This window comes from Oncorhynchus kisutch, linkage group LG16, assembly GCF_002021735.2.
Source record: "Oncorhynchus kisutch isolate 150728-3 linkage group LG16, Okis_V2, whole genome shotgun sequence".
NCBI lineage: Eukaryota > Metazoa > Chordata > Actinopteri > Salmoniformes > Salmonidae > Oncorhynchus > Oncorhynchus kisutch.
In genome coordinates this window covers 28,997,272-29,019,749 of record NC_034189.2, presented here as the reverse complement: position 1 = coordinate 29,019,749, position 22,478 = coordinate 28,997,272, and the positions used below count along the sequence as shown (strand labels likewise).

General features: G+C 44.8%; 3 protein-coding genes across 10 annotated transcripts in view; all 3 read right to left on the bottom strand.

The window, feature by feature from the left end:
• The window catches only part of LOC109906761 (EH domain-binding protein 1-like protein 1), a 63,107-nt gene extending 59,202 nt beyond the window's left edge, over positions 1-3,905 (bottom strand). For 2 of the 7 annotated variants that reach the window (XM_031792183.1, XM_031792184.1), the window contains exon 1: positions 3,629-3,885. In XM_031792183.1, the coding sequence (XP_031648043.1) occupies positions 3,629-3,732 (104 nt within the window). In that variant the 5' untranslated portion in view covers positions 3,733-3,885. Of the gene's footprint in view, positions 1-3,628 lie in introns of all 7 variants that reach the window. The other 5 variants (XM_031792185.1, XM_031792187.1, XM_031792188.1 and 2 more) reach the window with 5 other exon arrangements.
• A 5,235-nt stretch (positions 3,906-9,140) lies between these two features.
• On the bottom strand, positions 9,141-10,661 carry kcnk7 (potassium channel, subfamily K, member 7). Its single transcript, XM_031792242.1, has 3 exons — positions 10,325-10,661; positions 9,596-9,991; positions 9,141-9,409 (listed from the first exon to the last, which is right to left on the bottom strand). The coding sequence occupies exons 1-3, from the start codon at positions 10,659-10,661 to the stop codon at positions 9,141-9,143; spliced, it is 1,002 nt and encodes a 333-aa protein (XP_031648102.1).
• Positions 10,662-10,897: 236 nt separating this feature from the next.
• taf6l (TAF6-like RNA polymerase II, p300/CBP-associated factor (PCAF)-associated factor) lies at positions 10,898-22,124 on the bottom strand. Of its 2 annotated transcripts, none has more exons than XM_020504379.2 (12): positions 21,856-22,124; positions 21,499-21,682; positions 21,235-21,321; positions 20,418-20,568; positions 20,216-20,266; positions 20,029-20,123; positions 19,845-19,919; positions 19,352-19,572; positions 18,936-19,068; positions 18,693-18,821; positions 12,432-12,928; positions 10,898-11,758 (listed from the first exon to the last, which is right to left on the bottom strand). In XM_020504379.2, the coding sequence occupies exons 2-12, from the start codon at positions 21,634-21,636 to the stop codon at positions 11,422-11,424; spliced, it is 1,914 nt and encodes a 637-aa protein (XP_020359968.1). In that variant the 5' UTR covers positions 21,637-21,682; positions 21,856-22,124; the 3' UTR covers positions 10,898-11,421. The 2 variants fall into 2 exon arrangements, with proteins under 2 accessions (XP_020359968.1, XP_020359969.1); XM_020504380.2 differs by having other exon boundaries at positions 21,499-21,668; positions 21,856-22,123.
• Positions 22,125-22,478: the final 354 nt, after the last annotated feature.

Genomic DNA, 22,478 nt, shown 5'->3' with positions numbered 1-22,478 from the left:
CCTTTGCATATTCTTCCACTGCAAATCTACCATTCCAGTGTTTTACTTGCTATATTGTATTTACTTTGCCACCATGGCCTTTTTTTGCCTTATCTCACCTCATTTGCTCACATCGTATATAGACTTGGTTCTACTGTATTATTGACTGTATGTTTGTTTTACTCCACTGCTTTGCTTTATCTTGGCCAGGTCGCAATTGTCAATGAGAACTTGTTCTCAACTTGCCTACCTGATTAAATAAAATAAAATAAAATCAAACAATTTGCTATCCATTGTGACATTGTGGGAAGATAACCAACATTCCAATTTAACGGCAATGCATTTCTTAGCACCTATAAATGCTAGGTAACAGTTTCTTCTGATGACAGTCTCCAGTAAGAACATACACTTTGCCAGAATTCAGCCAGCCTTCACAAGAGCATAGCATGTTCAAATATGTCCCCTTTTGTGTTTTACACCTCCAGCAGAGGAATAACATGTCTGAGTGCATGATATTCAGTTCCACTGGCATAATAGTATGCTCTATGGATGGTCTTAAACTGCAGTAATTTATGTCTGAGATTATATGAACATGGCTGGGGTATTCAAACATATCTGTATCCATTCATCATCAACAATACTGTCTACCAGGTCGTCCTTACCTGTTTGTTTGGCAAGTCTTGTGTCATCGGGGAAAAGACGCTATCAACCCTTAATACAGTTTGGAAATCAACTTTAGGGGTCAGACTGCCTTTAAATAGTTTCAATCTTTGAAGATTCTGGCTTGTCCAGTTTTTGCCCGCACAGAGCGAATAAAGAGTTGCATTTGCAAAAGTTCACCTCAGTGCCGTCACAGACTGACCATCCCTGGTTGCCTGACCCTGCTGTCACCATCTGATGCTGCTCAGATGAAGCACGACAAAAGATTACCTTGGTGTACATTTATACATTGTATTATCAAAGAATAGAATCAATGGTTCAATAATTGAAATTACCATTATTCTCAGATCCCTGACTATAGTCTACCCATCAACTCAAGATGGGACTTTGTATCCATTCACTGATTGTTATAATATACTGCAAAATTCACCTGAGGGCCTTGCTGTCTGACCCTGTCACCATCTCATCCTGCTAAGACATGATGAGCATAGTGATGTACACCATAACAGCGAAGCCTGTAGAGCTGTTAATACCATGTCAGTGTGAAAAGTAGGGAATTACCTCGGGAAACTGACAGATAAATAACATTGCATTGCTATATTGACTCTAAAAAAAACTCACATTGCACGTCAGAATAATACCGGTCTTCAATTATTTGGCTGCTGGTTTCATCATTTGATTCAGGTCTATTGAGCCAAAAATAATAGCTAAAGTTTGTGAGCTAGCTCGCTAACATTAGCCAAATTTTGTCTCTCTCTAATGGTAGCTACATCATCTGGCGAAAACTAGCCAAGTTAATTTACTTCTGTTGAAACAGGACAAAACATTTCCATACACACAACAGCTGTTAGATACTACTACCTGACAGATAGCTCGAGACTAGAGCTGAACTGGCTGTGGTAGATACTAACTAGCTAACGTTAGCTAGCTAGTTCATTTACTTCAGACAGAACTTCAATCGAGAGGGGATGAAACATTAGCTAAAGATACACTACTAGCTCAGCACTGGGAATCTTTTTTTCATCTTCTTCCAAACAGCAGTTACCTTGCCAGCTACAACAGTCAAATAAAGAGTAGCCAGTTTCTGCTCTGCTTGCTTTTACAACTCGGAGAAAAAGCATAACACACACAGACAACAGCTGCCTCTGTTTGCATGCTCTGTGGGGTCCGCGCAGTCCTAAATCCAGCCGGCTCAAATCGCCAAACAGCCTACCCGACCGCACTGAGGTGTCCGCATGGTCCTAAAGCACACCGTTGCCACTTTTTGTATCACAGAGCAATGATGAAACTGGGGGGGTACAAAAATACAATTTCAGAATGTGTGTGGGGGGGGGGGGGTCAAGTCCCCCTGACCACAGTGAAAGTTGCGCCCCTGAAATACTGTACTGTACAGTACACACAGACTATATTGTCTATAATGATGAGAACTCCTGGAGCTAAGGCAACATGCTAGTCTAAAATAGGCCTATATAAAAAGGTAAAACTACTTAAATAATAAATGGAGATTAAGTTAACTGTTCAATAAACACACTCCTCTGAATTTGGACAACTGGCCCAGTTAAAACAGAGAGGACACAGAAAGCCAAAGTGGAATAGTGTAAAAGAAACACAGCCCAGCTGCTGTTGTATAATGTGACCTTTGGGGAAAAGGACACCCATATTAACTCTATACTGCATGGAACAAGAATGTGCACACTCACACACCTGACCATTGAGAGAGAACTTTCAGCACTGCAGCATACCACCCAGTGTCACACTGCTGGCTTGCTTCTGAAGCTAAGCAGGCTTGGTCCCTGGATGGGAGACCAGATACTGCTGTTTGAGGGCCAGTAGGAGGCACCCTTTCCTCTGGTCTAAAAAATATATATCCCAATACCCCAGGGTAGAGATTGGGGACATTGCCCTGTGTAGGTTGCTGTCTTTCTGATGGGATGTTAAACAGGTGTCCTGACTCTCTGTGATCACTAAAGATCCCCATGGCACTTATTGTAGGGCTATTAACCCTGGTGTCATGGCTAAATTCCTAATCATCCCCAGTTACAATTGGCTCATTCATGCCTTGTAACTGTTCCCCAGGTTGTTGCTGTAAATGAGAATGTGTTCTTCCAACTTACCTGGATAAATAAAACAATTACATATATAGGTTCTAAGAATAATATCACCTGATTGGAACAGGGAAAACAATTCACTACAGGTGCTGTATGATGATGTCATACATACAGGCCTAAATAGATGTCATGCATATTACAGGCCTAAATAGATGTCATGCATATTACAGGCCTAAATAGATGTCATGCATATAACAGGTCTAAATAGATGTTATCATATTCTAACATATGACATCATCTATTTACACCTGTGACACGTCAAAGCTTAGGCACATTTGGACAAAATATGTTTTGCTTACGCTCAAAACAACAATGTCAATTTGGATGCTTGTCGCATGACGATGATTAGATTGGGAAAACAGCATGAGGACAAATGCGGAAGTGCATTGACTGTTGAAGAAAGCTGTAGGCTACAGTATATTCATGCATTGTGCACTGTGCAATAAACGTGTACGATCAACAAAAATTAGAGAGTCAATGTAATAGCGGTAAGAAACGGACAACAAACATATCATTGCGCATTGCACACAAACCAAATATGAACCTGAAAGTATGACCTGATTAAATTACATCTCAAACAGGGGACAAGGAAATGAAGGACAAGGTGACAAAAGTTTCAAACCCCACGAGGTTGTTTTATCGGTTCAGACATGACAACTTTATCAAAGCTAAATCCTGTAAAGGGCGGTAGGTAGCCAAGCTGTTAAGAGCGTTGGGACAGTAACCGAAAGGTCGGTGGTTCGAATCCTCGATCGGACTACGTGAAAAACCTATCGATGTGCCCTTGAGCAAGGCACTTACCCTAATTGCTCCTGTAATTTGCTGTAGATAAGACTAAGAGCGTATGCTAAATGACTAAAATGTCAATTTTATTCACTTACCATTTCTTCGTGCATTCTACCGTCAGTTCTTGAAAAGTCGCCGCAAACTGGAATTTCGAGGCTTTCTTGCCGACACGCTGAAGTCTCTTCCAAACTGAAGTCATGTTTGGAGACTATAATGTTATTTTCTCAAGGGACATTGGTTTCAATCCTCTCCACAGTTCCCCTCTGCCCTCACTGCTTGGTGAAACACCAGTCTGTTGCCGCAACACTTGCGTTTGCTGCGAAAGAAAGACCGTCAATGTTCACTCACTGTTCAACAGTCTGACTGGTGTTCACATGTCCCGAATGTCACACACAGAATTCAGGCAAAACAAACGCACGCCACGACAGATCCGAACAGTGAGACAGACGACACCCCAAGCAAAAAAAAAAAATTGATATGAACATAACAATTTCTCATTCAATAACACTTTTTATTAAACATCAATTGAGGTATTGTATTTTCACTTGTAGCCTATGACTTTATTTAAAAAACAACATTTGACCAGTATGTTATTTAAATAATATTCTACTGGTTTAAAAATATAATACAAGTATGAAAAATAGGAAAGCATCTCCTTGTTATTGCAACTGTAGCTAGTCCATTGTTTGAGATGAGTGTGGGAAGCAATGTATATATTTTTTTAGTCCAAGGGTGCACTGTGTTTGGGGGTTGGGGAGGGGGACATGCCAATGTAACCCCATGGTAATAAGCCCACTATGGTCCTGGCTTTGCTGAGGTGTGGTAAGAGGTATTCAATAGGTACCAATAGCCTAAAAAAAATTACTGGGGGGGAGGGGGGGGGGCATGTAAGAACCGGATATTTGGGGGGCCAGGAAACATGTCAGGGCAATATGTTCTTGCTTAGTCCCTTCATACAGCAAACCAAAGGCTACAGTACACTGTACCTAATAGCAGGGGACTTTTCAGTTTACTCGGGTGTTTATTTATAAGTTGTGGCGCAACGCCGACCGACACAGGCAGCTGGGGAGTTTATTACTGGCCCTGAGAACAAAAGTGTAAGGGCTCTATTTTCATGTCATCCAACAAATGTAAACGCCAGGAGTTTGCTAAACGGCATTGGCACTTGATTTGGAACCTGCGCTGTGGTCAGATGACATGAAAATAGTGCTCTTTGACATCATACACCAGTGGTGGGTTTGACGTCAAAATAAGGATGAAAATGCAGAAAATAACACCATACCCTACCCGTAAAATATGGTGGTGGTGAATCTTTGATGTTATGGGGCTATTTGTTTCCACTGGTACTGGGGCCCTTGTTCAGTTCAATGGTATCATGATGAACTTTACCCGGTACCAGAATATTTTAGCCAAAAACCTGGTTGCCTCTACCAGGAGGCTGAAACTTGGCCAGGAAGTGGATCTTCCAGCAAGACAATAATCTCAAGCACACATTCAAATCCACAAAGAAATGGTTAATTGACAACAAAAATCAACATTTTGCAATGGCCATTTCAGTCTCTGAAACCCATTGGAATGGATCTGGAAAGATTCTGTATGGAGGAATGGTCTAAGTTTCCTCCCAATGTGTTCTCCAATCTTGTTAACTCATCTAGACAGGTTATTTAGAGGTAATATGTTTCCACAACAATCTTTTTCCTGTTGGGTGGGCCACCTATTGGTCGCTGCACATCCTATTTTCCAGCTGCAGGGCCCCACTTGTGTCATTCATTGCCACCTGGGTCCACAGGATGTGCTGGGAGAAATGGTACTTCAGGGCAACTGTATGCAGACAGCTGACTTCAAATGGAGGATTTAGAGCCAAAATGGGGTACAACATGTCATGTCTCTGACGAGATTGACCTAGCTCCCTTTAAAATAAGGATGCTGTCCGGGTTAGTTGGCATAATTGGTAGAGGATGAATAGGCTGGAAGTCTCAGCCACAAGAGGTCGTCAGAGCAATCGTCATGGCTGTTAATTAGACTCTGGGCCAAGTTGATTACCTGTCACAAACGTTTTCTATGTGACAAAGTTGAAACTGCAGTTCACATTGGAATTGAGAGGAATTCCAAAAGTTGGCAACTAAATAGTTGACTGAGAAAAGGGATGAGGCCATAATGTCCCTCTCTTTCTAGGGGTGGAAAATAACATGGTGGTTATATGAGTCATGGAGAGATCAGAGCCACGGCAGCATGCAGAGCGATGTCCCATAGTCCCCTCCTTGATAAATATAGACACGCAGGGCCAAACACCTGCCGGCTGTCCATCAAAATGAAGGGGATGGTGACAGCGAGAACCCAGAGACTCACTGGAAAAATTTTAACAAGGTCACTGAATATCGTAACACTAATTGAGGCCTATAGGATATAAGGGTTCATATAGGGCTTTTGCAATATATACAATCAAGTGTTCTTGGATTAAAAGAGCAGCTATATATTCCTGGCACCAGATCAGATTTTGCACAGTCAGATCACCGTATTCCCCTCTAAATATAGCACTAAACTACCTACCTGTGGTCTTTGAGAGTGCACTATGACATATGCTGTGTCAATAGCTACATTATATGCAACAGCAATCGCAAGACACCAGTCTGTGTCCCATGAGGCTAGGAGTTAGATAATGTCACCACCTGGTTGGGAATCCCCCGTCTCTGTGTACGTGTGTGTGCATGTACGTGTGTGTGCATGTACAGTTGAAGTCGGAAGTTTACATACACTTATGTTGGAGTCATTAAAACTAGTTTTTCAACTACTCCACAAATTTCTTGTTAACAAACTATGGTTTTGGCAAGTCGGTTAGGACATCTACTTTGTGCATGACACAAGTAATTTTCCCAACAATTGTTTACAGATTATTTCACTGTATCACAATTCCAGTGGGTCAGAAGTTTACAAACACGAATTTGACTGTGCCTTAATTTTCTGGAATTTTCCAAGCTGTTTTATGTCATGGCTCCCCAAAAGGGTGAGGCTTGCAAGCCGAAGAACACCATCCCAACCACGGAGCACGGAGGTGGCAGCATCATGTTGTGGGGGTTCTTTGCTGCAGGAGGGACTGGTGCACTTCACAAAATAGATGGCATCATGAGGATGGACAATTAGGTGGATGTATTGAAGCAACATCTCAAGACATCAGTCAGGAAGTTTAAGCTTGGTCGTAAATGGGTCTTCCAAATGGACAATGACCCCAAGCATACTTACAAAGTTGTGACAAAATGGCTTAAGCACAACAAAGTCAAGGTATTGGAGTGGCCATCACAAAGCCCTGACCTCAATCCTATAGAACATTTGTGGGCAGAACTGAAAAAGTGTGTGCGAGCAAGGGGGCCGACAAACCTGACTCCAGCTCTGTCAGTAAGAATGGGCCAAAATTCACCGAACTTGTGGGAAGCTTGTGGAAGGCTACCCTAAACGTTTTACACAAGTTAAACAATTTAAACGCAATGCTACCAAATACTAATTGAGTGTATGTAAAACTTCTGACCCACTGGGAATGTGATGAAAGAAATAAAAGCTTAAATAAAATCACTCTACTATTATTCTGACATTTCACATTCTTAAAATAAAGTGGTGATCTTAACTGACCTAAAACAGGGAATATTTGTTAGGATTAAATGTCAGGAATTGTGAAAAACTGAGTTTAAATGTATTTGGCTAAGGTGTATGCAAACTTCCGACTTCAACTTTATGTGTCAGAGGGAGTGACAGTTTGTCCACCGTGTCCTGGGGGTCCTACGTGACCCACAGTTGCACAGTGCTCATACATAAGAGCGACCCAATCAGGGGTGTGCGTTTGGGGGGGGGGGATCCCTCCACCGTAGTTCTTCTGACCAGTGCATACCAGCCTCAGCCTGTTCATCTCACAACCTAAATGGGGACAACTGGGATTGCAAACCTGTGACTCAGGCAGCAAAGGGCGGCCCATGACGGGACGGTTAATCCATGAAAAAGAGTAGCTGTGTTTGAGAGCATCAACTCTGATCAGTCTGACTGGCTGATCTACCAATCACCTCCCATCCCTCAATAACTACTAATTATGATTTGTAGATCAGTCAGTCTGCTCAGTTGGTCGTCAGCTACTAAGCAGAATTGATGCGCTCAAACATGGCCAGTTGCTACAAATCTTAGCAACAGAGAGATTGGATATAGGATTATTTGGGGCACAACAACAACCAGGAAGACACCACCCTCCACCTCAATTCATGGTCCTCTAAATGACCCAATAAGCACTACCGTGGATATGTTTATAGAGGATGCCTGAGAGGCTGCCTGGTAGGGTGCCAGGGCTGCCAGTACAAGGCACAGGCTCTGAATCGTGTTCCGTGGGCCCCCTCTACCCCTCTATTTCATACAGAGTCGTAGCAGGGCAGGGCTGACACTAACTGGGCTGCTGTCAATGGCAAAGGATCATCAGAGAGCTCCACTCACAAGATATGGTACATTTACGATTTTATTCAGTGAAAGGTGCAACCCAAAAAAAAAAACATGTACAGAGCATGCCCAGTATAAGAGTGGGTAAAAACGACACAGGAAAAAAAATTACCTCACCTGTTTAGTGCATTCATGATCATGACAATCTTAAGCCATTACATTCATCAGGGACTGACTGTGTGGCAAGTAATTTAGTTGACGAACACTTGTAATAGGAAAGTGTAGGACTTCGATACTAACAATTGTTTTTGGAATAAGTCATAAAATGATTTTCATTTTAAGCCATGGTATGGAGTGGGAGAAATGGGAACGCTTTGTTTCTCAAGACGCCTTCCCTAAATGGGTCTGTATGACAAAAGATAGAACATCTGGCCCTGCAGATGCAGATGTCTATTATTAGTACTTAATAAGACTGTCTGGCTTCTCAGATATTACAATCACTTTTCATCTTCGCAAAAAAATACACTAAACTGTATTGTACAATTCAAATAACCAGAATACACAAACTCAACCCTTCTATCAGGGGTTTACAATTTAAAAAATGAAATGCCTCATCACCTGATTTACATTATTATAGGAAGTCTAAAATCAATACCATCTACGCAATATGAATATATTATTGTATGTACAAATCAACAATGACCTCAAAGGGATACTTCGGGATTTTGGCAATTAGCCCTTTATCTACTTCCCCAGAGTCAGATGAACTCGTGGACACAATTTTTATGTCTCTGTCCAGTATGGAGGAAGTTAGAAGTAGTTTCGCAAGCCAATGCTAACTCGCATTAGTGCAATGGCTGGAAGCCATGCTAGCAGATACCAATAGACTTCCAGTCATTGTGCTAGCACTAGTAACTAGCAATTGTGCTAGCCAGCAACTTTCTTCAAACTGGTGTCCACGAGCTCGTCGGACTCGAGGGAAGTAGATAAATTGCCAAAATCCCAAAGTATCCCTTTAAGCAGCTAACATGTAGACTAGAGGTCAAATTCAAATAACTTTTACAGTTCTTATACAAAACAAATACATTCATGTATTAGGCCCCAAGACGAAGAATTTTAGCAACATAGTCAAATCACTCACCCATCTATTTCAACGTCTTTGAATGCTAACGGTGGGAGTTAGGAACAGTGTTCTGGCTACCACAGGATAGGTTGGGGGTCAGGATCATGGGGATTCGGCTGATCAGGAGACAGGGGTGCAGGCGGTTCCAGAGGACAGGGGGCGATTGAGTCAGGGAGAGTGTACTGGAGCTCCTCTTCACTGAGCACCATCTCATCCCCGTCTGTTCCCTTCACTTCTCTGTCCTGGGGTCCACAGAACAGCCGGAACACTGCTTGGACCTGTGGCACCTCCGTGGCAGTCTCCTGGAAAGTCAGAATCGCCACGATGCCAGCCATTAAATAACCTGTGGAGAGAAAAAAAAACGGCAGACATATGAGACGGATACATCCGATTATCACAAAGCTGTGAGGACAAGAGGGGAAGCAGAAGCCTGTGTGGAGGACCAGGCAGGATTAGGGTCAATTCCATTTCCATCTTGATTACTGCCAATTCTGAAATCAACTGCAAAAAATGCTATGGCTACTCTCACAGGAGGTGAGGAATTCCATGCACTCCTTGGTCGCCTTGTTGTGCCTTTTCCCCAGTAGGTAGTCCCCCTGGCCGATGGTGCTGAGGGTGACCACGCAGAAGAACAGGGTGTCCAGGAAGCTCCACTCTGGCTTCAGGTAGCAGAGGCTGGTAGCGGGCAGCAGGAACAAGAGTATCACCAGGACCAGAGAGAAGAGGCTGGCATGGAGCAGCACTGCCCGGCCGTAGGGCAGGCCCCAGTAGGTCTGGAGGTGGCGCACAGGGCCATGGGTAAGGATGGGCAGCATGAGGTCAGACAGGCAGGAGAGGACATAAAGGGTGAGGGGGATTCCCAGCAGGCAGTAGAAGATGCAGAAAAGTTTTCCGTCATCAGAAAGGAGACTGGAGTTACCATAACCTGGGGAAAAAACAGTTGGCATAAAAAGTGGATTTACAGGGATTTTGACTTCCACGTGAAACAAGTAACCTAAAGCATGTTTTACTAGGGTAGTTGTGAGACGTGTGCACACATCTACATAGACCCTAAAGCCATCTTTGAATTTTTGCATCTGACTTTGGCCTGCGGCAACAGGATGTAGCCTACACTCTCCTCAATAAACTACATTGCACATGAGAGAACTATTCAAGTGGTTCAATATGTGATTATTTGGCCCTACAATAAATCATAGATTGAAATTATGTAAAATTTTAACTGTGGAATCAACTAGCTTTATTTATTTGTTCTTCTTACCACGGACAGTCAAAACATTGATCACAAAGAACATGGACGAGATAAAATCCCAGCTCCAATCATCTCTGTGTGCATCTAAGACAGCAATGTTTCGATTAGCAGAAAAGGACGCTTTCACGATAATTGTATCCAGCCTGCTCTCCGGTGCGCAGTAGTTGTCCCTCAGAAAGTTCTCTCGGAGTTCAAGGACCTGTGCTTTGAGCTTGTTTTCCTGGGGCTGCTCAATAGCCATGAGCACCAGACCCCCAAAGAGTGTGAAGAGGACGTAGCTGAGGAGCAGGAACCAGAAGGCATGCTTCCGACAGAACCTCTGGGACGAGTCGACCCAACAGATCATGGTTGTTTGTCGGACTGACCTTGCTGTGTATCGCTAGTGGAGGTAACCAAACACTCAGACGCAGGTGAGCCACTTGTTTTAAATATTTAAAACACAATTCAAACACCATTCCACTCATTGAGAACTCCATAGAATGTCAATTCAGGAAATGAATTAACTCAAATTAAAATAGGAAAAAACTGTCAAAAACATATCAAGTTTGAATTTCACTGTAAATAACAAATGTGGAAAATATGTAATATTGTAAGAATATTTATTTTAGGATATTGGCTTTCGTCCATATACATGTACAGGTTGGTAAAATTACTCAGGTACATGGTAGAAAATACATTGTCCATGTTTTAAGACGGTGTCAAGCTCTCAGCTCGGTGCGAATACTCCTTCCATATCCATGGATCCCTTCTATTCAACACACCCCAGGCCCGTTAGTCTGAAGTTGTCAAACTAGTAGCGTCCTTATGGTGCATTCAAGACAACTGGGAACTCAAGAACAAATGAGGTCAAATCATGACGTCAGTGATTTTCAGGTTGGAAAATCAGAGCTCTAGAACAATGTGTACATGAGTCAGTGTCTTATGCGACTCCAGTAGGGTCCCTCCCACCTAATGTGCCTATCCTCTAGTCCTAGTCTACCTCTTATGTCATAGGCCGAATAGGGAGGGAGGATATAGGGAACTCCACCTGCACTACTGAGCAGTGAGGTAGCCTCAGCCTTGTTCCAAGGCCTTGACCCCCAACCATAGTCTCACTTTTCTCTCTCTCAGAGGGGCAGGTGCAGGGAGTAGTGGGAGCAGGTCCATCGGCGCACCGGTTTGCCAACCCTCCCGATGACGGGCAGCTTGTGGGCGTAGGCACGGGGCGGTACGGTGGACAGGGGTGGGGGAGAGCTGAAGCTGGTCTGGAAGCGGCGACCCTGGCAACGCCGGCCCATCTGACGTCCCCCGATGAGGAAGGAGAATGTGGGGGGTCCGGTCTGAGGAGGGGGGAAACGGGCCTTGGTGAACACGTCGCGGGATGGACCCGCTGAGCGCTGTCCCGGCCGGGAGGAGGAGTTTCTGCGCTGGATGGAGGATGAGGAGGAAGAGCGAGCCAGGGACCTGAGAGAAGGAAAGAGTGATGTAAAAGGAACATGTTAGATATAGAAGATAAATAATTTCAGCCTTCAAAAAGGTACATGTAACTGCCAAAATAAAGGAAACACTGGAGTAGGTACTTCCACACAGGTGTGGTTCCTGATTTAATTAAGCAAACAGCATCCCATCATGCTTAGGGTGAGTCATGTATAAAAAACACCCAGTTGTCCATTATTTCTGTCAACGCCAAAGATTTTCTGACCACCCGATTAAGACACTATTTTGGAGTTCCCTTTATTTTGGTTGTTACCTGTATATATTCTTCAGTATAACATAAGAACTTATTTTTTTGTGTTAGACACCAGCTTTCTGTCTGGACCAGCTGTCTGGTTGTCTCTCTTTCTCTGGTTTCTCTATATTGTGATTAAAACAGGCTGTCTTATGGTCTGCGAGACACCCGCTCTGATCACATAACTCATTATCACTTCTTAAAATTGGCATTTTTTCACTACTAAGCAATGTGGACAATGTGTAAGATGCAATAGAAATCATCATTTATTTGCACAGAAGTGTATTGTAAATTGTACTGTTAATGTATGCAATCTAAATAAATAAAGGATATTTTTTACTTTATGAGTGAGAGCTGTGCCTCTCACACCCTCCTATAATATAACTAGTTATACAGATGCTACATTACCTTCCTGGAGCAGTGGCAGCTAGACTAGGTGGGGCGGGCTCAGTGCGAGGGCTCCCATCTTGCCGGGGGCTGATGTTGAGGTTAGCAGTGAGCTGAGGCATCTTGCGCGTGGTGTCTAGGTTAGCAGCGGGACCAGGGGGCTCCTTCCTCGTATCAGGGGGCTGGGAGGGGGCTGACGGGGGGCAACCTCCCAAGCTGGGACCTGTGCTGAAGCGTACCGCCAGGCTGTCGCCGAAGAAGGAGTAGAGCTCACAGTACATGGCGGGCAGGGGGACGGGGGTCCAGTCATCCCAGGGGGTGCCAACCCCCCCAGGTCCCTGCAGGTGGCTGGCGATGCCCAGGGCGGCCTCGGAGAGGGGCTCTGGAGGGGGGCTGAGCCCGGGGGAACTCACCCTGAAACCCATCACGCCACCAGAGCCCGGCTGGGCGCTGCTGCTCCCCTCCGCTGGCTGGGACAGAGACAGGGCTTTCATCTTCAGCAGGCGCTCCACCGCCACCTGCAGGACAGAGGGGAGATTGGTACTTAGTGGGCACAGTGGAGGTTGATAGGGTGTGTTACCAACATAAAAAATGTAAAGCGCTTTGAGATCGGGTGAAAGGCGCAACAAATGCAATTCGTGACAATACATTACTGGGAATCTCTTGTATTACTTTGGAAAGCTTTGATTGCATTAGAGAACGGCAGATATGGATTTTTTGGGCCTCAAGGAGGCCAACATTTTAGGCCGATATTCAATATCATTACATTATAACATTTTAATGACAACATTTCCCAGAGACAGCAGTGTATGCATTAATGCATACATTTTTAAATCAAACCATACATTTGACGTTATTTTTACCAATCTAATTACATAACAATTTCAATCATTTTATTTGAATGGTAAATCTCTTGATCAACTGGGTTAATGGAGATGGCATAGGCCTACAATACAGGTGAACGCATATTCAATAGGAGCGTGTGCATGCATTGAGTTATTGAGCTTGTTTTGGCTGATCGGTGGAGTGTTACGGTGCTACAGATGACAAACAATCTGTTAGCCTTCCATTTTGGACTCATATTAGCCTACTGATCAACAACATTTGACAAAAAGCATCACTCAAAAGAGTGTCATGTCTATATGAAAGGACATAGGCACTGCTGTTAGTTTGAGAATATAAAATAACATATTTTCAATGCAAGCGTTCTTGTTCCATAAACAAGGAGGAAGATTCATAGGCAGCTAAACCTATTGACAACCTTCATTTGGGCATTTTAAGACACTTCCTTCTTTCCCGATTGTGATAACAATCTAATCCGACCATCAACTGTCAATTTACAGATCCGATAGCTGCTGGTCAGATCAGCACACCAGTAAATAGCTAACGTTACAACGCAAGTCAGAGGGCTCGCTGCCAAAAATGGTGCATTTTCAAAATGAGAACCAGCTGACGTTGGCTATTATCTCCTATCTGATATCTTCGTACCATGTACATCTAGCCAGCATAGTAGTCCCATGTAGCTCAGTAGGTAGAGCCCGGCGCTTGCAATGCCAGGGTTGTGGGTTCAAGTTACTTCCGGCGCCGACAGAGATGGCCACCTCGCTTCGCGTTCCTAGGAAACTATGCCGTTTTGTTTTTTTACATGTTATTTCTTACATTAGTACCCCAGCTCATCTTAGGTTTCATTACATACAGTCGAGAAGAACTACTGAATATAAGAGCAGCGTCAACTCACCATCAGTACGACCAAGAATATGACTTTTGCGAAGGGGATCCGGTGTTCTGCCTTCCACCCAGGACAACGGAATGGATCCCAGCCGGCGACCCAAAAAAACGACTTCGTAAAAGAGGGAAACGTAGCCGTCTTCTGGTCAGACTCCGGAGACGGGCTCATCGTGCACCACTCCCCAGTATACTTCTCGCCAATGTCCAGTCTCTTGACAACAAGGTTGATGAAATCCGAGCAAGGGTAGCATTCCAGAGGGACATCAGGGACTGTAACGTTCTTTGCTTCACGGAAACATGGCTCACTGGAGAGACACTATCGGAGTCGGTGCAGCCAGCTGGTTTCTCCACGCATCGCGCCGACAGAAACAAACATCTTTCTGGTAAGAAGAGGGGCGGGGGCGTATGCCTTATGGCTAACGAGATGTGGTGTGGTCACAAAAGCATACAGGAACTCAAGTCCTTCTGTTCACCTGATTTAGAATTCCTCACAATCAAATGTCGACCGCATTATCTACCAAGGGAATTCTCTTCGATTATAATCACAGCCGTATATATTCCCCCCCAAGCAGACACATCGATGGCTCTGAACAAATTTTATTTGACTCTTTGCAAACTGGAATCCATACATCCTGAGGCTGCATTCATTGTAGCTGGGGATTTTAACAAGGCTAATCTGAAAACAAGACTCCCTAAATTGTATCAGCATATCGATTGCGCAACCAGGGCTGGCAAAACCTTGGATCACTGCTATTCTAACATCCGCGATGCATATAAGGCCCTGCCCCGCCCTCCTTTCGGAAAAGCTGACCACGACTCCATTTTGTTGCTCCCTGCCTACCGACAGAAGCTAAAACAAGAAGCTCCCACGCTGAGGTCTGTTCAACGCTGGTCCGACCAATCTGATTCCACACTCCAAGACTGCTTCCATCACGTGGACTGGGATATGTTTCGTATTGCGTCAGACAACAACATTGACGAATACGCTGATTCGGTGAGCGAGTTCATTAGAACTTGCGTTGAAGATGTCGTTCCCATAGCAACGATTAAAACATTCCCAAACCAGAAACCGTGGATTGTTGGCAGCATTCGCGTGAAACTGAAAGCGCGAACCACTGCTTTTAATCAGGGCAAGGTGACCGGAAATATGACCGAATACAAACAGTGTAGCTATTCCCTCCGCAAGGCAATCAAACAAGCTAGGCGTCAGCATAGAGACAAAGTAGAATCTCAATTCAACGGCTCAGACACAAGAGGTATGTGGCAGGGTCTACAGCCAATCACGGATTACAAAATGAAAACCAGCCCCGTCATGGACCAGGATGTCTTGCTACCAGGCAGACTAAATAACTTTTTTGCCCGCTTTGAGGACAATACAGTGCCACTGACACAGCCTGCAACCACAACATGCGGCCTCTCCTTCACTACAGCCGAGGTGAGTAAAACATTTAAACATGTTAACCCTGTTGTGGAATGATCAGAATTAGTTGGGTAACATAGATAAGATGTTTTATTTTCATGATATTCTTATGAGTTATTTCTCATAAGAATGTATTTTGTTGTACTATAGTGGTGGCCATTGGCAGTTATCTGTTCTATGTCAGGACTAAGTTGAATGGGCCACGGAGAGGGGAGAGGTCAAGGGGTCATCATGTGTAAACATATCTTTTCGGTGTGGCAGTGACTCCCTAATTGTCTCATCGGGGAAAGTAGGGTGACAGTGTCTGGAATCATTCTATGCTCCCTCTTTGTTGACCTATAGGGTCACTCTCCTCTCCGTGAGTTTGTCCTCTGATTGGTTGTATTTAGAATTGGTTCTATCTAAATGACAATTTGATATATATCATAGGGTGGGGGTAATGTCTTGATACCATTTTGTACCAAAGACGAGATAAGAGCTTTGTTTAGGAGACCAAACTGAACGATAATTTATAGCCCACTCTGTCTGACTAGGGGATATTCTCTCTGAAGTAAGGTTTTTTCTTTGTGTAAGTTCTAAGACCTGTGTTTTGTCATGTCGTCTAGAAGGGGTGGATCTTTGCTATAAAGGATCCCATTTGCCATTGTGTAAGGCACTATCAACTTTTCATTAGAGATACTGAACTGTTGAAAGTCAAAATGCTATTGCAAAAGCTTAATTATTATTAAAGGTGAAGATTAAGCATAACTCTGACTCGTGTGATTTGCTCTCTCATCAGTTGGTAATTAAGGAAATTTCCACGACAACCCTCGCAAGGCTGCAGGCCCAGACGGCATCCCCAGCCGCGCCTTCAGAGCATGCGCAGACCAGCTGGCTGGTGTGTATACGGACATATTCAATCAATCCCTATCCCAGTCTGCTGTTCCCACATGCTTCAAGAGGGCCACCATTGTTCCTGTTCCCAAGAAAGCTGAGGTAACTGAGCTAAACGACTACCGCTCTGTAGCATTCACTTCCGTCATCATGAAGTGCTTTGAGAGACTAGTCAAGGACCATATCACCTCCACCCTACCTGACACCCTAGACCCACTCCAATTTGCTTACCGCCCAAATAGGTCCACAGACGATGCAATCTCAACCACACTGCACACTGCCCTAACCCATCTGGACAAGAGGAATACCTATGTGAGAATGCTGTTCATCGACTACAGCTCGGCATTTAACACCATAGTACCCTCCAAGCTCGTCATCAAGCTCGAGACCCTGGGTCTCGACCCCGCCCTGTGCAACTGGGTACTGGACTTCCTGACGGGCCGCCCCCAGGTGGTGAGGGTAGGCAACAACATCTCCACCCCGCTGATCCTCAACACTGGGGCCCCACAAGGGTGCGTTCTGAGCCCTCTCCTGTACTCCCTGTTCACCCACGACTGCGTGGCCACGCACGCCTCCAACTCAAACATCAAATTTGCGGACGACACAACAGTGGTAGGCTTGATTACCAACAACGACGAGACGGCCTACAGGGAGGAGGTGAGGGCCCTCGGAGTGTGGTGTCAGGAAAATAACCTCACACTCAACGTCAACAAAACTAAGGAGATGATTGTGGACTTCAGGAAACAGCAGAGGGAACACCCCCCTATCCACATCGATGGAACAGTAGTGGAGAGGGTAGCAAGTTTTAAGTTCCTCGGCATACACATCACAGACAAACTGAATTGGTCCACCCACACAGACAGCATTGTGAAGAAGGCGCAGCAGCGCCTCTTCAACCTCAGGAGGCTGAAGAAATTCAGCTTGTCACCAAAAGCACTCACTAACTTCTACAGATGCACAATCGAGAGCATCCTGGCGGGCTGTATCACCGCCTGGTACGGCAACTGCTCCGCTCACAACCGTAAGGCTCTCCAGAGGGTAGTGAGGTCTGCACAACGCATCACCGGGGACAAACTACCTGCCCTCCAGGACACCTACACCACCCGATGTTACAGGAAGGCCATAAAGATCATCAAGGACAACAACCACCCGAGCCACTGCCTGTTCACCCCGCTATCATCCAGAAGGTGAGGTCAGTACAGGTGCATCAAAGCTGGGACCGAGAGACTGAAAAACAGCTTCTATCTCAAGGCCATCAGACTGTTAAACAGCCACCACTAACATTGAGTGGCTGCTGCCAACACACTGACTCAACTCCAGCCACTTTAATAATGGGAATTGATGGGAAATTATGTAAAATATATCACTAGCCACTTTAAACAATGCTACCTAATATAATGTTTACATACCCTACATTATTCATCTCATATGTATACGTATATACTGTACTCTATATCATCTTTATGTAATACATGTATCACTAGCCACTTTATTTACATACTCATCTCATATGTATATACTGTACTCGATACCATCTACTGCATCTTGCCTATGCCGCTCTGTACCATCACTCATTCATATATCTTTATGTACATATTCTTTATCCCCTTACACTTGTGTGTATAAGACAGTAGTTTTGGAATTGTTAGTTAGATTACTTGTTGGTTATTACTGCATTGTCGGAACTAGAAGCACAAGCATTTCGCTACACTCGCATTAACATCTGCTAACCATGTGTATGTGACAAATAACATTTGATTTGAAGTATGTAGCATCTGCTGAATGACAACAATGTCAAGTCTCATATAGCCACCTAGCTAACACCACAAATTAAAGGGTTGGTTATAGTAACTTTTGCTATCTGCTTAGCTTGCTTGCATGCATGTCCAGACACGTAGACATTGGCCTTATTATAAGTTATTTAACTAAATGAATATTAGCAACAGGAGTCACTGTGTCAATTCACCAATACTACACCTTTCTGTTGGTGAATGAGCCATCTTGCTGCTGCTGATTTTCCCAGCTAGACAAGCCTCAGCATTGGGCAGTGCTCGTGGCTCAAGCAGTGAGGGGCGGCTGGCATAGCAGCAGCTTTACTATGTAGAGGGATTGTCGACAAAGCCAATAGTGAAGGGCCGAAAGACTAGAAAAGTCAAATATCGGCCCGATATATCGGCCTGGCCGATTAACGGTCGTTCTCTAGTACGCGTCACAGAAAACCTACCACATTACAGACTCAGTGACTGGTCTGCTGCACTTACCAGGATGGCTCCGTAGACCTTGTGTCCGTCTGCTTTCACCTGGGCGTTGGAGACAGAGTAATCATCCAGGACAGCTTGCAGGTTAGCCCAGTAGGCTGGCAGGTGTGGATATAACACCCGCTCAACAGCCTACAAAAAACACACAGACAGACAGTGATCAGCAAAGATCCTAAAAATGAACCAACAGAAACGAAAGAAAACACTCTCACTCAAAGACGATCAAGATAGAGGAAACGTAGTTACCTTCCAGCCGAGTGCGTGTAGCCCCACGACAGCTCCATAGTGAGAACACAGCGGGCGGACCGGGTCTGACAGAACCTTCTGCAGAGACAGCAGAATCTGATGGTACAGACCACTGACCAGGTCTCCATGGGTCCTGACAAAGACACGTGTTTTGGAGAGAATTACGTCAAGATGGCTGTGATTCTGTTGTTGACAGTGTCACAGAGACTAAGATGGTCCACTTTTGACCAAAACATTATTTAAAGGTGGTATTAGGAGCCTTACAGTGTGCAGGTCTTTGTTTTTTTCCCCTCATAAACCAATAAGTGTATCAGTCAAACTGCCATGGTCTGAGGGGCTTTGTCGACAGTCTAGTCATTCTACTGTACATATCTGTACTGTATATATAGTGCATCTTTATGAGTGGTCAGTCATACCAGAAGATGTGGCTGAGCAGAAGTGCTGCGTAGTCCCTTAAGGTCCAGTGGTCGTTGAGGGGGTTGATGGAGGCGGCCAGCGGCTCCAGGATGCAGTACATGACGCTGGACACCAGGCTACGCACGTAGGAGCCAAGGTACAGGTAGGGGTTCTGCACCAGACTCTTCACCATGTGCAGCAGACGGTTCAGCTGCTCCAGGTCGTGGCTCACAGACTTCACCTGGTGGGCAGAGTGGAGAGAGGGGTAGATATGAAGTACAGCGCTAGCTACATTTAGTAAAGATCAGTCAGGCCCAGACGGCATCCCCAGCCGTCAGGACTTTTTCCTGACGAGGATCAAATCCAGGGCATAGTTATAGGCTACTGTATGATTAGGGTTTTCTAGAGTTTCTGCTGGTCAGGAAAAACCCATTGCCCTATAGGCACTAAACGACTGGAGATTTGAATGCATCCATGACGTTAGATTTTGTGTTTCAAATAAGTATAACATACCCCACTGATGACATATACAAAATATGGCAGGAGGGCAGCAATCTTGGAGTTGGACTGGAGATCCAGCAAAGCCACCTGATGAGGAAATAGTTAATCCACCATGGATTAAAATGTTTGAGCGATTTCAACAGTTTCTCCAATCGAATGTGTTCTATCACATGTCGACGCCAGGACAAAACTGTACCTTCATAAGGTGTGGGTCCTCTCCTAGTATGGCCCGGGTGATCTGCTGGTAGTACTTGAGCAGATCCTCAGAGAGAGTTTGTACAGCACTGGGAACTTTGAAGGAGAGTAAAAGGAGGGATCAACCACTCTGCAAAAGCCATGGGAGTAAATATCACCCAACGTTCAAATTTACTCTGAGCCCTTACCTGTACCTTGAGGCTCCAGGTTGCCTTTCCCATCCAGATAAGACACATTCACTAGTAGGAGAACAAATCATAGTCACCATAAATTCTACTAAATCTCTTACAAGTAGAATGAGTATCGATTTGACTATTGATGTGCAGGTGGCGGGTTAGTATCTAGTAAGTCAGTGAGACGCATTTCTATAACGAGCATCGGCGGTCATACCTCGCACCATGGTCTCGGCACAGCCCTTGGGTATGTTGGTGGCCAGGGCAAGTTCAACCAGGTTGACATCACGGTCATCCACAAAGAATAGCTCGCCCTCCTTGATCGGTCGGAAAGGTAGGGCATCTTGCGCACCGTAGCCAGCTATGGCCTGGCAAAAAGAGAAGACAGTACAGATAGGAGTTCAGTTAGAGTAAAAATAATAAAGACAGACATCACCCAGCAAGCAGGATTCAGTTGAAACAGGCTCACACAATGTATACACTGAGTGTAAAACATTAGGGAAACCTGTTCTTTCAATGACAGGCTGACTAGCTGAACACTATGACCCCTTATTGACACCACTTGTTATATCAACTTCAATCAGTGTCGATTAAGGGGTGGAGACAGGTTCAATTATGTTTTTTAAGCTTTGAGACAACTGCCACATGGACTGTGTATGTGTGCCATTCAGAGGGTGGGCAAAACAAGATTGAAGTGCCTTTGGTAGTAGGTACCAGGCGCACCGGGTTTGATTGTGTCAAGAACTGCAACATTGCTGGGCTTTTCCACTATCAACAGTTTCCTGTGTGTATCAAGAATGGTCCACCACCTAAAGGACATCCAGCCAACTTGACACAACTGTGGGAAGCATTGGAGTCAACATGGGCCAGCATCCCTGTGGAATGCCTTCGACACCTTGTCGAGTCCATACCCTGACAAATTGAGACTGTTCTGAGAGAAAAAGGGGGTGCAACTCAATAGTATGAAGGTGTCCCTAATGATTAGTACACTAATTGCATGTATACATTCAATAAAACAGTAGGCACTCTCTCACCTCCACATTGCTCCAGCGCAGTGCTCTGTTGAAGTCCTCTACTGTCAGCTTCCTCCTCTTGGCATGTCTCATGAACTGAGAGCTGCTCTGTGTTGGTCAAAGTCACATCAGACAAACAAATATCTACAAATAGCCAACTTTACATACTTTACCTATGAATCGGGCTCAGAGTTCGTCCTGGTCAGAACAAATGGTGAGGGAAAACTCCTGACCCTCACGACATCTAAAAATCAACATCGATTTGGCACCGGTTTTATTGTTTACCTGTGTGGCTTCCCTAAGCCGGTAGCAGACATCTTCAGCCAACAATGCAGCCACATCGTCGCTGAGTTCCACTCCCGCACTCTCAGCCATGAGTTTGACAGACTCTCTGGGGACTTCAGCGAAGCGCCTCTCCTCCATGCTCACGGCAGCGTCCCGGTAGACCCGCAGATCTGAGGAGAGAGACCTGCAAAATAACCACACATGTGTATCTTGCTGGTATAGTTAGCTTACTAGCTAACGAATATGATTTGTTAGCATTAGGCTAGCCAATTTATCTTGATTCGTGCAGGCGACGATTAAAAGTTTATACGAAAACAATGCCAACAGTCTGTAGCTCAATGCGACACAATCACTTACCAACTGGTGCAACTGGACGGTATGAATTTGCAAGGTTATCCCTCTAAACCGCACACAGGAACCTCACTCGGGTGCGCCGACATTTTCCGGAAAGCCAGCCTTCCAAAGATTGGTCCAATTCGATGTCACTCAAATGTGCGTCACTCCCACAACCGCTACTTATTCTTCTTCTGTGGATTTAAAAAAAACATTTTTTTATGGCGGTTGGCAGCCAATTTTAAGGTATTACCTCCACCAACTGGACTGTACCCCTGCCAAACCCTAACGACGCAGGGCTAGGTCTGCATTGGCTGTGCAGTATTAAGGGTGATATGGACTCTGCAGAAGTCAGGGCATTCACACTTCTTACGCGCCGCTGAGCGGCGCTGTTGTGAAGGAAGTTATCAAGAGGAGGGTGCGTTTGGTTGACAGGAGGTTTTGTATTATCCTATCAATACAGAGCCATCCACATCTTTACAAAATTAGAGGCACACAGCAATAATGAGCTCAATTTGGCATCTGCGTATCCCGGGGCGACGCAATTGCGTCCCATCATCCATACCGCGCCTAAAAACACATTTTCGAATCAAGCAGTCTGTTTGAATTGCCCAAATAGTCATTGTAAGTCCTATACTAGTCTTGAT

What these genes read in the sequence shown, in the direction of transcription:
- kcnk7 (XM_031792242.1), bottom strand. Translation starts at nt 10,661, where the DNA reads ATGATCTGTTGGGTCGACTCGTCCCAGAGGTTCTGTCGGAAGCATGCC. An exon ending in CAATGTTTTGACTGTCCGTG is followed by an intron (nt 9,992 to 10,324) that starts GTAAGAAGAACA and finishes TTTTTTCCCCAG; the next exon opens with GTTATGGTAACTCCAGTCTC. An exon ending in CATGGAATTCCTCACCTCCT is followed by an intron (nt 9,410 to 9,595) that starts GTGAGAGTAGCC and finishes TTCTCTCCACAG; the next exon opens with GTTATTTAATGGCTGGCATC.
- taf6l (XM_020504379.2), bottom strand. Translation starts at nt 21,636, where the DNA reads ATGGAGGAGAGGCGCTTCGCTGAAGTCCCCAGAGAGTCTGTCAAACTC. An exon ending in GGCTTAGGGAAGCCACACAG is followed by an intron (nt 21,322 to 21,498) that starts GTAAACAATAAA and finishes TGACCAACACAG; the next exon opens with AGCAGCTCTCAGTTCATGAG. An exon ending in CCTGGAGCCTCAAGGTACAG is followed by an intron (nt 20,124 to 20,215) that starts GTAAGGGCTCAG and finishes TCTCCTTCAAAG; the next exon opens with TTCCCAGTGCTGTACAAACT.